This window comes from Cibotium barometz, chromosome 51 (assembly GCF_041138505.1).
Source record: "Cibotium barometz isolate CiBa-2024 chromosome 51, ASM4113850v1, whole genome shotgun sequence".
In the NCBI taxonomy this organism is placed as follows: domain Eukaryota; kingdom Viridiplantae; phylum Streptophyta; class Polypodiopsida; order Cyatheales; family Cibotiaceae; genus Cibotium; species Cibotium barometz.
In genome coordinates, this window is record NC_141096.1 from 5000713 (window position 1) to 5017053 (window position 16341).

At 44.5% G+C, this 16341-nt stretch overlaps 1 protein-coding gene across 1 annotated transcript; it reads right to left on the reverse strand.

The window, feature by feature from the left end:
• Positions 1–14263: 14263 nt before the first annotated feature.
• Positions 14264–15902, reverse strand: LOC147609238 (uncharacterized). The gene has a single exon (XM_086787555.1). The coding sequence runs from the start codon at positions 15676–15678 to the stop codon at positions 14608–14610; it is 1071 nt and encodes a 356-aa protein (XP_086643681.1). The 5' UTR covers positions 15679–15902; the 3' UTR covers positions 14264–14607.
• Between the last annotated feature and the right edge of the window lie 439 nt (positions 15903–16341).

A 16341-nucleotide genomic window follows, 5' to 3' on the forward strand; every position in this document is an offset into this window, starting at 1 on the left:
CATCAGTTTCTAGCATTTACAAGTCTTGTACCTGGGCCTACATCTGTGTTTTATATTTGCTTCACTTTCTTTCATGGTATCAGAGCAAAATGCTGACGTGTGAGAAGAAAGCTGCATTTTCTATTTTGTAGCAAAGGCTTCGATAGTTTGCTGCGTTTTCTACAGATTTCAGCATAGAAGGTGCTGCGTTTTCTTCCGAGAGCAGAGGCTTCCTCAAGAGTGCTGTGTTTTCTTCATCTAACACTTGGGACTGTTGTATTTCTGAATTTTCATCAAAGATTGCTGATTTTTCTGTTTGTTGCTAAAGCCCTCTTCTAGGTGCTAAGGACAGGGAACTACATCTTAGAGAGACCTTCTTCCTCTTCTTTCAGTTTCCCACCCTCCCTCCCTTTCTTCTTGCTGTGCACAACCTGAGAGGAGGACTTGCTGATTTTTTTTTCAGCCCCTTTCTTCTCAGAGAAGTTTAGTTGTCAGAGGATATGGCTTCACGAGATTTCTCTACTGCTACTCCTTCTCCTATTGATTCTGCAGCACCATCACAGCCTGGATCTCCTGCTCCCACCACTCCACAAGTGGTTCCTATTCCCAATCTTTCCTCTCTGAGTTTCTCTCATCCAAGTCTTGCTCCCACCCCTACCCACATACCATCCTACAATCCTTCCCAAGTCAGTGACTCCATGAAGCTTACTGCAACTAACTATCATACTTGGTCTTTCTACACTTAGTTGTTGCTGAAGGAGCCGGTGTGTGGATGTCTATCTCCACACCTCACTTGGTGGACATTGCTTTGAGAAGCATATTGGATGCTCGGGCTCGTCTTATCATCATCCATTGCATAACTCCATCCATATAGGCACAGTTTGTCTCCTCCCGGAGTAATGCTCATTAGATGTGGACAGAGATCCAAAGTGATGAAAAACAGGTAGAGGGAGAGGAGACACACACACAAGAGCAAACCCTAATGTATTATGCAAACCCTAACCATAGAGGGAAGACATCTCCCTTCTCACACAATGCATAAAGACATAATCCATAATCTACAACACACTACATGTGTTGTGTCCACACACAACTAACCCTAGCTAATGTCCACACACTATGACCAACTGGACACAGTCATTTATGTCTCACACATGTTACTACCTAACATGCCAGCACATAGTGCAACTGGCACAAGCTGACATCATCGAGCTTGAATCTCAACAGCCCCTCTCAAGCTCATGATGTACTGCCACCATAGATGAAGATGTAGACGAGATCTTGGGCTATCAAAGCTCTCAACACTCCCTCTCAAGCTCATCCCATGTACTCCCAACATAGTACGAAAGTACCAAAACTTCTCCCTGCTAAGTGTCTTTGTAAAGATGTCGGCCACCTGCTCTTCAATCTTCACATACTGCAAATCCACTGTACCATCCAACACTTTCTCTTTGACAAAATGATAGTGGACCTCTATATGTTTGGTCCGCGTGCATGAAAAACTAGATTCTTGGCCAACTGTATGCTACTTATGTTGTCACAATGAATGAAAACCTTGCCATCAATAGGCTCACCCAAATCAGCCACCAACACTAGTAGACCTCCTGTCATATGAGCTACCTGCCCAATCTGCATCTGTGTAGCCATGTACATCCAAGTCTTTACCATGCTCATAAAGAAGATCATAATGTGCACTGGTCTTTGCATAGCGCATAATGCATCTCACTACATCCAAATGAGGTTTTCTGGGGCTTTGCATCAATTGGCTTACTAGCCCCACAGCATAACTACGATCCGGTCGTGTGATAGTCATGTAAATAAGACTACCAACCATCTTTCTATACATAGATGGATCATCCAACTCTTCACCAAAATCAGCCCGTAGCTTCACATTCTACTCCAAAGGTGTACTCATTGGCTTACACCCTGTCATCCCATATTTTGCCAACATATCCAATGCATATTGGCATTGCACTAACCATGTACCTGCATGGTCTTTGATCACTTCAATCACGAGAAAATATCTCAATTCACCCGTCTTTCATATCAAACTGCCCACTCAATGCCTCTTGACATGCATAACATCTGTAGCATGATCTCCTGTGACAATCAAGTCATCCACATAGATAACAAGTAAGACAATCCCATGATCTGTCTTCTTCACATAAAGTGAAGAATCTGCTGAAGAAACCTGAAATCCAAGGGAGATAAGATATCGACTTATCTTATCACTCCAAGCATGAGGTGCTTGCTTCAAACCATATAATGCTTTCTTTAATCTGCATACATGAGTGGAATACCTCGGGTGTACATATCCTTCTGACTGTGCCATATAAACTTCCTCTTGTAAATCACCATTTAGAAATGCATTTTTCACATCCATTTGATGCATTTCCCAACCATTGCATTTCCCAACCATTTGCTCTGCAGCCATAGTATTGACTGCTCTCACTATTCTCATCTTTGCAACAACTGGACTAAATGTTTCATCATAGTCCAAGCCTTGGGTTTGTGCATAACCCTTAGCTCTACTAACCGCACTTTATGGTGCTCAATGGAACCATCTGATTTGCATTTCATCTTATAAACCTATTTGCAATCAATAACATTTTTGCCTTGTGGTAATGCAACCAAATCCCAAGTTTCATTATGAACTAATGCGTCCATCTCAACATCCATTGGCTTCTCCCATATATGCTTTCCAATAGCTTCTGTATAGCACGTAGGTTCCACATGCTTCACCAACAAAGAGGTCATATATGCGTAATGCATAGCAAAGTCACGATATGTCAACATGTCAATTGGATACCTAACCCTTTGGGATCTCTGCAATGCATGCGGATCACTCTGAACACCTATCACTCTAGCACGTGGAGGCACATATCTATCCTGCCTTGCACCTGGTGTGCGTAAAACTGGTATGCCAAGTTCCTCATCCAAACTCTCTGAACTTGACGACTCATAACCTGTAATGCCAATTCCTTCAACCTTCTTTTTTCCTTTATCCACAGCACTACTCCCAGTGCTCACTCTTGTGTCTCAAGCGTCCTGACTACCATGGATGTATAGTGCTACTCTCAGACTCTGCTGGCCCAGATATAGAAATAGAACTTGCTTGTGGCAAGCTCACATGCACATCAGTATCAACGGAATCAATGACACCCTCATCCTTTGCTTGTGGCAAGTTCACATGCACATCAGTATCAACGGAATCAATGACACCCTCATCCTTTGCTTTATACCAACTAGCAAGTTCATCAAACACCACGTCTCGTGAGATAACCACTTGCCTAGTTTGTGGATTGTAACATTTATATACCTTGCGATCCTGTGCATACCCAACAAAAACACACTTTTCTGCCTTAGGATCCAACTTCCTCCTCTCTCATCAGGCACATGCACATAAGCTATGCAGCCAAATACTTTGAGGTGTCCAATGTCTGGCCTAAAACCTGTAAGCCGCATCTCTGGCGTACTTTCATGTATGGCTATTGTGGGTGTCGGTGGCACACGCTTCTGCCCAATAATAGTCTGGCATGCTCTTTTCATTGAGCATTGCCCTGGCCACATCACAAATGACTCTATTCTTCCTCTCAACAACACCATTTTGCTGAGGTGTGTACCTGCAAGTTAACTGCCTTCTTATGCCATGCTTTCTCAAGAAATTCTCAAAAGCATGTGAGGTGTATTCACCACCTCCATCTGTTCTCAAACATTTTATCAAGAGCTATATTGCTTCTCTGCAAAAGCTTTGAAGTCCATAAACTTTGCCAACACTTCACTTTTCTCTCTGAGAAAGTAAATCCAAGTCATTCTGCTGAAATCATCAATGAATGTCACATAATACAAGCTGCCTTTAATGGATGGGTTTTGTGCAGGACCCCATACATCACTATGAACTATCTCAAGTGGCCTGCTACTCATGTTGCCTTCTTTAGGAAATGGCAACCTTGCTTGCTTTCCAAACTAGCAAGCATCACAGACATGCATATTCCCATCATACTTGAATCTAGGTAGCCCACTAACAATGCCTCTTGCCTGCATGTTCTTTAACCTTTGTATGTTCACATGTCCAATCTTTTTATGCCGCATGTCAATGTCCTGTACCACATTTTGGCTTTTAGAGAACATGGCTGATTTCAACTCAGGAATCCCAGCATCCAACTTAAATAATTTGCCTTTTTTCTTTCCTTTGGCAATGACTCTACATCCATTTTTGAAATCCTCAACAAAGCAACCATGCTCATTGAAACGAACCTATAAAACACCTGTTCCACCATTTGACCAACTGAGGCCAAACTTTTTGTAATAGAAGGCACATACAAGACACTCGCCATAGACTTTGTTTCACCATTGTGCATAACCAATGGTACACTTCCAACATGTGTGATAGCATGTTGGGTATCATCTCCTGTCTCCACATAGCCTTTCACATCCATAGGCTTCATATACTCAAATCATTTGCCATGATAAGTCATATGGTTTGATGCTCCAGAGTCCATATACCAAGTGTTATCACTGTCACCAATTGTCATCATAGATCCCACGATATGTTTCATGGCAAACAATTGATTTGCGCTGCCATCATTACTGCTTGATGCAAAATTTCCACCATTTGCATAATTTCCACCATGTTGTGCATAATGTCCACCATGTTGTGCATAATGTCCACCATGTTGTGCTCTACCCCCTCTCAAATAATTTTGTTTGCGGAACTAATCACGTGCCATATGACCAAATTTTCCACAGTAATGGCATTTCACATTTTGCATAGATGTTTGTTGGCCTTGCCAACGTCCTCTACTACGAGAATTACCTCTGCCTCTCTGAGGTGTATATCCACGACCACCTCCTCTAGCACCATATGAAGGCTGAAAATTCTATTGTGGTGACTTGTCCTGCCATCCATGACCATTACCACGGCCTCGTGATGCAAATCTCCCCCTGCCTCTAAATCCCCTTTGTGAAAAGAAAGCTTGATTTCTGCCATTATTATCATGGCTAGTAGATACATCATGAAAAGAGTCACTGAGTTTGATTTCCTCAACAAGCAAGAGAGAAACCAACTCATCAAAATCTGGTAAACCTGTACTCCGAACAGAGATAGATGTATCAAAAGACTTGTACTCCTTTCCCAAGACCACGCAAGGCAATGTCTACTAAATCATCATCAGGCATGGGGGCATTGATAGTTGCCAATTCATCTGCATACTTCTTTATCTCTTGTACATAATCACTTGTACATAATCATGGATACTCCTTCCTTTGCGCTTCACATTATGAATCTGTTGTCTCAACTGAGACTTACGAGACGAGTACTAGTATCTGTATCAAACAGCTTTACCAATGTATCCCATGCACCCTTGGGATTCTCAGCATCATGTATATGTATGAGTATAGCATCCGAGATACATATAGACAAGTAATGCAAAGCTACAACCTGTTGTTGTGTAGGTTGTCGGGGTAGTTCCAACTCTGGCTCCGCACCTGTAACAAGGTTCCTTTCCTTTCAGAAAGCTTTTAATCCTGTACTTCCATGCCTGGAAGTTCCTATCCAACTTCTCACCCACAACCTGTACTGGGTTGTCTAACATATTTGCTTAATGCAAATGCACCTTCCGCACACGTCCAAATCTATAAATGAGCCTTCCTCAGCTCAACCACACTCTAATAAGTGTTCCAGATACTCAAAAGTACTCAACAAACTTCACTGTTGATGTAGAAAATCAAACTGATTGCATTCAAATTGAACTGGCACACAGTCCAAAGTATCCTATTTTGGCGCGCTTTCCAAGGCTTCAAATTGCAATGTAGTGGTTCAATCAAGTGTGGATAATTTGCATTAACACCTAAACAAGCTCAATGTTGCATATCAACACCAACCAAGGTGCGTACATACCAAATTTATCAAATTTCCTTCTCTGTTTTGAGAAAAATCAATAAAAACCAGTAAATAAAAGTGCTCAAATTCCTTTGATTCTTGTCCAAATTGAGAGACCAGGCATTCATTAGCTTAGCAATGATGTCTACTAACTCCATGTAAAAGGAATTAGACCAATTGTTTAAGTTGAGAGAGTAATTAGTCGATCATCCTTTGTTTCACTAATCACTGTAGATAGCCTGCTTAATCAGCTCATAGCTCCATAATGCATAATTGCTTCAACCAATCATATAGCAACAACCTCCTCAAGTATGTGTATCACACAATTGCTAAGCAAATTCTGAATTTGATCAATCAACGAAGTAGAATTTGGCCTCCACTTTTCAAAAAGATGAGAAAACTGCTCTGTATCTTCCCTACAGGCCGTGCCGCTTGCTCCTAAGGTGATTTGAGAGGTTTATAATGGTAATTGAAGATAGATATGGGTGCCCAACACTCCTAGGCATGTACACTATCCATCAATGTAGTGATTTTTGCAAAAAACTGGCTTTAATTTCATCCACAATGGACATCACTTCTCTGTTTTTGTGAGGGCTTCAAACCAGTGAATTTCCACTCACTAATATAATGGGCAAGCATCATCGAGATGCATTTCCAGAGAAGGCCACTCATCAAAGCAACCCGAAGACTGGAGCTTATACATGCAAATCTTACAGGACCTATGGAGGTGTTACTTCAACGTGTTGGTAGTGGACCGCCCCTCTGGCGCTGAAGAGAGGTGTTGGATTATATCATCTCTAGAGGGTCATCTCTAGAGGGTCTACATCACCTTTTTTCTCATGCTTGTATTGGCTATTTATGAGGCCCTACAGTGGCATATCTTAGTAGAGATTATTCAGCATTTTTCTACCATTTTTGGTATTTTTAGGCATTTTATGTAGTATTTTATGCTACTACTCCCTTTCCCTGAACACTTTCTTTAGTCTTCTCTTCCTGAGTATTGAGTATGGCACTCATGTCAGAATGCACAGCAAAAATGAAGACAACTGCTGTAGAGAGCAATACACAGATGAAAGAGAGAGAGAATCTTCTGTTGTAACTCTGCTATATACACCAATAAAATACCAAAAATATACAAGGAGGAGTGTGGGGTCAAGGGGACATTTTATATGGCCCCTGGATGTTGGTCGGCCAGCCCAGAATCGGCCGATAGCAGCTCTAGTAGTCCACAACCAACAAATGTCCAGTCGGCCAGAAGAGAAGCAATCGGCCAGCACTGGGAAAAGAATCGGGCAACACTAGATCAGTCGACTAGTCATCTAGGGCAAGTCGACAACCTATACATAGCTCCAAAAAAATAGGAAAAAATACGGAGAGAGGAAAAATGGGAAGACACTAAATACGGATGGGAACATCCAGAACAGAGCCCCTAACATAGTGTACAGACAAAAGATGACTACTAACACCCCCTCCCTCAGCTCCTGGATGTGGAGCCATAGTGAGCTGGAGTGCCGCCGGAGCATAGCCTGAGGTAGACTTCATGAGAAGAGGTCCTCCGTCGAACAATAAATAAGCAGGATGTCACCAACCAAGATCTTCTCATGAACAAAGTGATATTGTATCTCTATGTGCTTGGTCCGAACATTGCAGACCAGGTTCCGAGCAATAGCAATATAGCTCTAGTTTATCGCACTCTGGATGACCGTGGACTCCTTCTATGGAATCCCAATCTCGCCTAGCAACCTCCGCAGCCACACAACCTCGCAAGTAGCACCACCAGAGCAGCCTCGTACTCTTCCTCTTTAGACAACAAGGCAATAGTTGGTTGCCTCTTGCTGCTCCATGAAATAGCTCCTGAGTCGAGGGTAAAATTGTAGCCTGATGTAGACCTCCTCGTGTCTAGATCTCCTCCCCAATCAGAGTCACTCCAACCTTGGAGTCGAACTCATTTCTTCGTTTCACCTCCAGTGGTGTAAATGAGTCCAAGATCCTTTGTACCCTGTAGATACTGCAAGATCCGCAATCATGCGTCCCAATGAGACTTCAATGGTGTCTGCATAAACGAGCTCAACAACCCCATAGGAAAGCTCAAGTCCAATCTGGTGTTCAGTACCCAGATCAATGAACCAACCAGCTTCTGGTACAAAGGCATCAACTGGCTCACAAGGATCATTAACTGTAAGCTTCGTGCTCGGGTCCATCGATGACGTGATAGGCTTGCAGTTCTCCATCCCAAAGGCCTCAAGCAACTCATGGACATACCGCTGCTAAGAGACAAAGAACCCCCTCTAGGTTTGCCAGATCTCCAATCCCAAGAAGAAGTGGAGTAAGCCTAAATTGGCCATCTCAAACTCCTTTGACAAGGCAGCCTTTTTGTCACTACAATGTGCTCCATATAACCGCCAGTGAGAATGAGGTCATCCACATAAAGGATGATCAACGTGACCATGCCGCGTTCTCAAAAGAGAGACGGGTTAGGATCTGCAACCGATCTCTGGAATCCAATCCATAGAATCAATCTTTTGATTCCAAGCCCTGGGAGCCTGCTTAAGACCATACAAGGCCTTCCACAACCTATAAACCATCCCCTTTGATCCTGGAACCTCAATGTAACGTGCGGAAGCTCTGGGAGTCTTCTTTCAGCCACTCCTGAAAACAATATGATGCAAAACACAAATATAGAGAGAGAGTAGAGAGAGAGAGAGAGAGAGAGAGAGAGAGAGAGAGAGAGATGTGCTGAAAAATTCAGACAAAAAGGGTACTTTGCTATAACCCTAGGCTGCCTTCATAAAAAAGTGGTAAACACCCTAGATCTGGTCCCTACTTGGACCCCTAAGACCCAATCCCTAGAGGATTGAATGCTTCTAATAATGAGCACATGGTACCTTTTATAGGACCTCTCTAATGCTTGGCCAATTGGCCGACTGTTGGTCGGCCAGTCCTCATTCCCTAAATTATCCTCAGCGCTACCCGACCTGATATATCACCTTTGCTCATCATGCGTCGGCTCCTGCCTTCCTCTGGTTCAGCCAACCCCCCTGTCCTGGCTTCTAACACATGGTCAAGAAGCTCCTCCATGCCTTGCTCTGAATCCACCTTTGTCCTCTTGTGCTCCTATCTGGTTCATAGTCTTTATCTGGCTGCCTCCTCTGGATCAGCACCTGAGGATTGTCCATGGCATTGATCATGCACATGACATCCCCCTCTGCTAAACTTGATGACGGGATTCCAACCTATTCTTGGATGACTCATCATCCCATTCTTTTTCCCGAAGTCCCTCTGTCATCCATCCATCCCTGACAACCCTTTTCTCTGAAATCCCGACCTGGTCTCCAAACTACTCTGTCACAGACTAAGATCTATGCATCTTTTTTTTATCTAGTCCACAATCCATTCATGCCCCGACTCTGAACACTGTCTTGGTCTTCATTCCTGAGAAATGAGTCTAGAACCCTCACATCACCCTTGGAGGATAATCCTCCCTTGGGACCGTTGCCCGAGAACCTATTTGGCTCACACGACTACCATCCCCTCTGGCTTTGTGGAACACCACCAACAAACCTTCTGGGATCTCTTCCCGATTCTGTGTTCCTTGCCTTGGGCTTTGTCTCCGTGTACTTTCCTGTACCTTGGACCTGTACACCATCATATGGGACTGAATCAGTGTTTAGCTTTGCTGAGCCTGATGCTCCGATATCAATGTAACGTGCGGAAGCTCGAGGAGTCTTCTTTCAGCCCTAAACACTCCTGAAAACAATCTGATGCAAAACGCAAATATAGAGAGAGAGAGAGAGAGAGAGAGAGAGAGAGAGAGAGAGATGTGCTAGAAAATTCAGTATCTCATATAGTAAAAAAAGGGTACTTTGCTACAGCCCTAGGTTGCCTTCATAAAAAAGTGGTAAACACCCTAGATCTGGTCCCTACTTGGACCCCTAAGACCCAATCTAGAGGATTGAATGCTTCTAATAATGAGCACATGGTCCCTTTTATAGGACCTCTCTAATGCTTGGCCAACTGGCCGACTGTTGGTCGGCCAGTCCTCATTCCCTAAATTATCCTCAGCGCTGCCCGACCTAATATATCACCTTTGCTCATCATGCACGCTCCTGCCTTCCTCTGGTTTTCAGCCGACCAGTGCTGGTTCAGCCGACCCCCTTGTCCTGGCTTCTAACGCATGGTCAAGAAGCTCCTCCAGGCCTTGCTCTGAATCCACCTTTGTTCTCTTGTGCTCCTATCTGGTTCATAGTCTTTATCTGGCTGCCTCCTCTGGATCAGCACCTGAGGATTGTCCATGGCATTGATCATCCACATGACACTGAAAGCCTGGAGGCTGCTCAACATACACCTCCTTCTACAGGTCACCATTAAGGAACACAGATTACGGGCCACCTCTGAGAAGAAGCAAGAGAAAAAACGGTCCGAATCGTGGTCATCCTCATTGTCGGTGCAAAGGTATCCTCATAGTCCATGCCAGGCCGCTGGGCATAACCCTTAGCCACAAGTCTGGCTTTGTGTTTGTCCAGTGACCCATCTGACGTATACTTGGTCTTAAAGACCCACTTGACACCAATGACAGACCGTTTTGACGGCCTCAAAACCAACTTCCAAGTGTTATTCTTCTCTATGGCATCCAGTTCCACCTGCATGGCTTGCCTCCAAGTATCATGTGCAAGGGCTTCCTTGACGGAAGTGGACTCTTTGTCCCGCATGATACTACCTCCTCAATTGACTGAGGCTGTCCAACTGGAACAATCGACTGGGAATCATCATCAGAATCATCTGGGTCTCCAAGAATAAGCGGCTCATCAATAGTGGAAACTGGAACATGCTCATCAAAAACCACATCCCTGCTAACGACAACCTTGTTCCTTTCTGGATCATACAACCTGTATCCCTTAGAAAGAGAGTTATATACCACAAAGACAAGCTTTTGGGACTTTGAGTCAAGCTTCCCCCTCTGCTTCTTTGGAATGTGAACATGCATCACTCCCAAACACACGCAAATGGGAGACATCTGGGCTCCTGCCAAAAAAATACGCCTCAAAGGGAGTCATGTTCGGTACTTAAGTTGTCAGAGAACGGTTGAGGATACAGACAGACGTAGCCACAACCTCTTCCCAAAGTGGACGAGGAAGATCACGATGCTCCAACATCGTCCTCGCGATCTCCACCACAGTCATGTTCTTACGCTCAACTACTCCATTCTCAAAAGACGAACCTGTATTGGCCAACTCTCGCTTGATGCCATGTTCCGCACAAAACCGCACGAATGCATTGGAAGCAAATTCTCCTCCTTTGTCAGTCCTAAGAGTCTTTATCTGCAAGCCAAACTCTTTCTCCACCATCACATGCCACTCCTTGAACCGAGCAAAAGCTTGGTCCTTTTGTGAAATAAAAAAAAACCCAAGACAATCTGCTACAATCATCAACATAAAGCATGAAGTACAAAGAACCTCCCAAGAATGGCATTTGCATAAGTTCACACAAGTCAATGTGTACTAACTTCAAAGGTTTCGAAGCCCGCCTGGAAGCCTGCTTCGAAAAAGATTCCATGTGCTGCTTACCACGAATGCAAGAACTACAACGTCCTTGCCTGCTGCAAACATCTGGCAAGCCAACCACCATTTGGTCCCGAAAAAGCTCATCATAGCACATCCACATTCAAGTGGCCAAACCGAAAGTGCCACAAATCACCAATCTGAGAACCTGTCAATGAGGAGAGAGCTGAGAGTCTGTATATACCATTCTCCACTCCGCCTTCCCAAACAACCTAGCCAGTCTCGCGATCCCATAGAGCGACAGAATGCTCCTCAAACTCCACCCAAAAGACAGTCTTGCAAACCTCATGCATTGACAACAAATGAAAACCAATTGCGACGACGTAAAGAACACGAGAAGAATGCTTCTTCCCTCTGCCATCGAGAATGATCTCCATCCGGCGGCCCTCACTATGAATCGATATGGTGGAATTGTCGCCAATGAAAATGCGACCTGACTGTCGTTTCAAATCTTGAAAGAAGTCACGGAAAGGAATCATGTGCCTCGAAGCACCACTATCAAGAATCCATTCCCGAGTATCCTTGGTGGTGAAGCCAACTGCCTCCTCGCTCAAAGAAGATGAAGCATCGGTGTCCAACATTTCCAAGTGCACAAAGGCCGAGTCTTTGCAGCTGAAACTGAAGAATCAACACTCTTTCTAGTCCACTTGGGACACTTTCTCCACCCAATAGTGGCCTTTCTCGCCACAATCATTACACGTCCTCTCGACCTTCAGTTTCTCTCGGTCTAAATCGGGCTTCTTCTCATAAGACTTCTCCGATGAAGACTTCCCTTTGCCCTTGTTGTTGTTACTGCCTTTCGATCATTGGCCAATCAAGGCCTCAGAACCTCCGCCCTATGGAGGGTTCGTAAATCGCTCTTCCTGGTCCAAGACCATGGGCACAAGCTCCTCCCATGTGATGGTGTTGAGCCTGCCACTGGTGATCAAAGAGGAGTAAAGTGTTGAGTACTGAGAAAGCAAGTGTGACAACAACGTTATGGCCATATCCTCTGACAATATCTCTTTCCCAACCTGGAGAACCTCCTGCTAAAGAGCCTGCAACTTGTTGATGTGCTCCCGTATCATCGACGACTTTGCAAGATTCATCACCCACGTCTGAACTTCCAAGGAGATCCTCTTCATGGGTAATACCCTGTTGTAGAGAGAACCCAAATGCTACCAAATCCTCTTCATGAGTATTATGGCACTCACTCCACCCCTCAGAGGATCATCCTCTCTTGGAATCGTTGCTTGAAAGTCTTAGTATGCCCCAAGTGGCATCCGACTCCCACGATTGCCATTCCCCTTGGCTCTTGTGGAACACCTCCTGGAAACTTCTTCCATGTCTTGTGTTATTGTCCTTAGACTGTGCACCTTCATCTGGGACTGAATTAGTGTTTAGAGTTGCTGAGCCTTATGCTCTGATACCAATGTCACATGCAGAAGCTCAGGAGTCTTCTTTCAGCCCTAAACACCATCTTGGAACAACCTGATGCAAAATGCAAGCAAGAGATATGGAGAGAAGAGAGAGAGAGAGAGAGCTGAGTTTCAGTATATAGGTGTACATCTTGTCAAGCCCTTGGCTGCCCCTCAAAAGGTGGAAAAGCTCCTACCTAATCCTAGTATATGACCCACATTCCCCAAAGGAATGGAGATGCCCAACAATGAGCACTAGGCTGTCCTTGTGGAACTATGCAACTGGCCGACTTGCTGTCGGTGGCCAGCTACATGGACCAACAAAACCACCAAAGCTGCCAACGGTCATTCACGACTTTCATCATATGGCCGATACAGTGCTGGCCCACCCATAGCCCTCTCCAGCCAATGACTGCCACTGTAGCTCCAAGATCAAGTCTTTTATCTGGTGCACCTCAATGATTAGCTCCTGGAATGAGTATGCACATGTCTTGCACATGACACAAAGCAAACAGGCTTATCCCCAATCATGAACCAAATTACACCCTCGTAAATGAGTCACAACACGAACCATGACTCATACTGCACACAATTTAAATGAAACACATGGACAGACATTAAGCGACACTAGGAGAACATCCACTTTCTCGTTACACACTACCACATGGAAGAAGAGATGACGTGCAAACACCATGCTTGTAACTCTTGAAAAGAGGAATATCAATTTACACAAGAATAAAGATGCCCAACTAGAAAAAGAGATGCAATTGTTGTAAAGGTACAAGTCAACCAAATATTGCAACAATTTTAGCTGTAAGATGTAACTCCATAGGATGTAATGCAAAAAGCTGTAGAATCCCAGTTCTGCAAGAAAAAACCACTTGTAGCATAGAATGCAAAACTCAATTCTATACAGGATGGGTAATGGTACATAGCTCCAACTCTTCTTAAAATACATACACTGAAGAGTAAAGGTGCAATGCATTTCTTAACTGTACCCCCAAACTACTCCCTCAGCAAGAATAGAATGGCTTGCTCTGTGATAAAGCATTTCAACAGAACACATGATGTATTAAGTTCTAGCTTTGCCTCCTGTTTTGCGTATTACATCCTTACTTTGAAGAAATCGTGTTAATGGCCCGACTGCAACATTTACACAAACACGCACACACACACACAACATAATCAATCTAAACATGGCATAGGGCATCAAGGAAGTCTACCCGCATGGCTACAAGCATCCTGAACAGCTCGTCTATCTGCTACAAACCTTGCTGTAGATCATCGGCATGCTTCAAGAGCTTTTCGCACTGCAGGCAAGGATTCAACCTGAATGCGCCCTGAATGTGTTCCAATCCCAAAAGAGAAAAACTAAAATGGCTCCTGTTCAGATGGTGTCAATAAAATGTGTTTGCAATTGGTACGTGCAAAAAGTTGTAGAATCCCAGTTGTGCAAGGAAAAACCACTTGTAACATAGAATGCAAAACTCAATTCTATACAGGATGGGTAATAGTACATAGCTCCAACTCTTCTTAAAATACATAAACACCTAGGAGTAAAGGTGCAATCCATTTCTTAACTGTACCCCCAAACTACTCCCTCAGCAAGAATAGAATGGCTTGCTCTGTGATAAAGCATTTCAACATAACACATGATGTATGAAGCTCAAGCTTTGCCTCCTGTTTTCCGTATTACATCCTTACTTTGAGGAAAACCTGTTAATGGCCCGACTGCAACATTTACACAAACACATACACACACACACACACACACACACACAACATAATCGATCTAAACATGGCATAGGGCATCAAGGAAGTCTACCCGCATGGCTACGAGCATCCTGAACAGGTCATCTATCTGCTGCTGTAGCACCAACAAACCTTGCTGTAGATCATCGGCATGCTTCAAGAGCTTTTCGCACTGCAGGCTCAGATTCAACCTGTCTACACCAGCAGGCAGAGATTCCTGCTCCAAAATTTTCGTTAGTAGACCGTGGAGCTCATGGGTTCGTGAGCGAACTTCATTTAATTCTTCTAAAAGCGCGGCCTTGCCATCCATTATACCCCCATCAGTTGCTTTCTTCACATTCTGCTGAAGTGTCAGCAGAGAGGCAAGCCAGCCAGGGTGATCAGCCAGCTGCAGGATTGCGAGTGGTCGTTTGGGCTTCACGGACAGGACGTTCGCGACCACACTGCAGATGAAAATGGCTAAGACTTTTGATGCATAGATTTCATTGAAGAAGGCATTAGAGGCTGAAAGATCTCCACCAGAAGAAGCCTCGGAAATCTGTTCCCCCATCCTCCTTAGCAGAGAGCTGCAGGTTTCAAGCTTGGATCTGCCATCTCTGTGCCTACTTTTCTCCTCATCCATGAACTCCACCGACTTAAGGAGGGCGTCCCTCACGCGCACTAATTTTGACTTGCTCGCCTCATCTGATGCATCTTGCACATCGGTACCAGAGCGAGCGGCATACCGAACAAACATGACATAGTGCTGCACATCATTCACAACTTCTTTCAAGCCATTGCAGGCATCCAGAAGCTTGAGGCTGTCTTCCAGGTTAGCTTCAACGAGCCGTTTCTCCTTCTCTGTGAAGGAAATCTTTGGCAGAAAGCTTAGAATTGACGAGTATGCAAAGAGCACAAGACTCATAGCATCCTGGAGCCACGGCAGAGAGAGGTAACCTTGCTCTGGTCTGTCTAGGCGAGAGAGATGGTCACACAATTCAAGATCAAAGGCCTGGTTTGCAGGGTTGTTACCTTTGCATAAAGGGACCTGGACAGAAGACCTTCGAGAAAAATGGGGGTTCTGGAGAGAGTGAAGCGCATGGCTTAGAGATTGAAGGATAGAAGAACCCATTCCGTGAACCCTAACCCTAGCAAAACCTAACCAGATAACTCTAACCCTGAAAAGGAAGAAGCGCAGAGAACCCTAAATCACAGCAGAGAGCACTGAACAAAAGGTGAAAAAGCCTAAAGAGCAGCCGAGAAACTTTTACAGAAGGAAGAGAGACCTTATCTGAGACGAAAATTTCCACGAGGAAGGGCGGCAGGCGATCAGATTGTGTACGCGGAGGAAAGAGCAGACGAAGGTGTTGTTCGGGAAGAATGGCCGGTGAGTCCTGGTCAACCACCACACATTTGCGTGCCACGTGTGGGGGGTGGGCGCGTCCACCCCCCCACACGTACAAAGCATGATTCTTATGCATGTCCAACTTCTCCATGGTGAGCCCCCTTTCACACTTTGTTTGCTTTTGTGAAGAAAAGAATCGTCCCAAATCCATCTCCAATGACAAATCCAGTTTTTGGCCAACTCTCATCAACAATCCCTTCTTCCAATGCATAAAAGGTGGTTTTGAAGCCCAGTGCAGCCTTCAAATTTCAGCACTCGGGCCAAGTCGTGTGGCGCTCAGTTGAATTTGTTCAATCAATGGGCTAGACAAGGGGCATGTAGAAATGCTAATGTCAACGCTAGCACACGCATAAAAGCCTGTTTTTGTTGGTTAGAAAGCGACTAGCCACC

Excerpts from the sequence above, each read along its gene's own strand:
- LOC147609238 (XM_086787555.1), bottom strand. The coding sequence starts at position 15,678 with ATGGGTTCTTCTATCCTTCAATCTCTAAGCCATGCGCTTCACTCTCTC.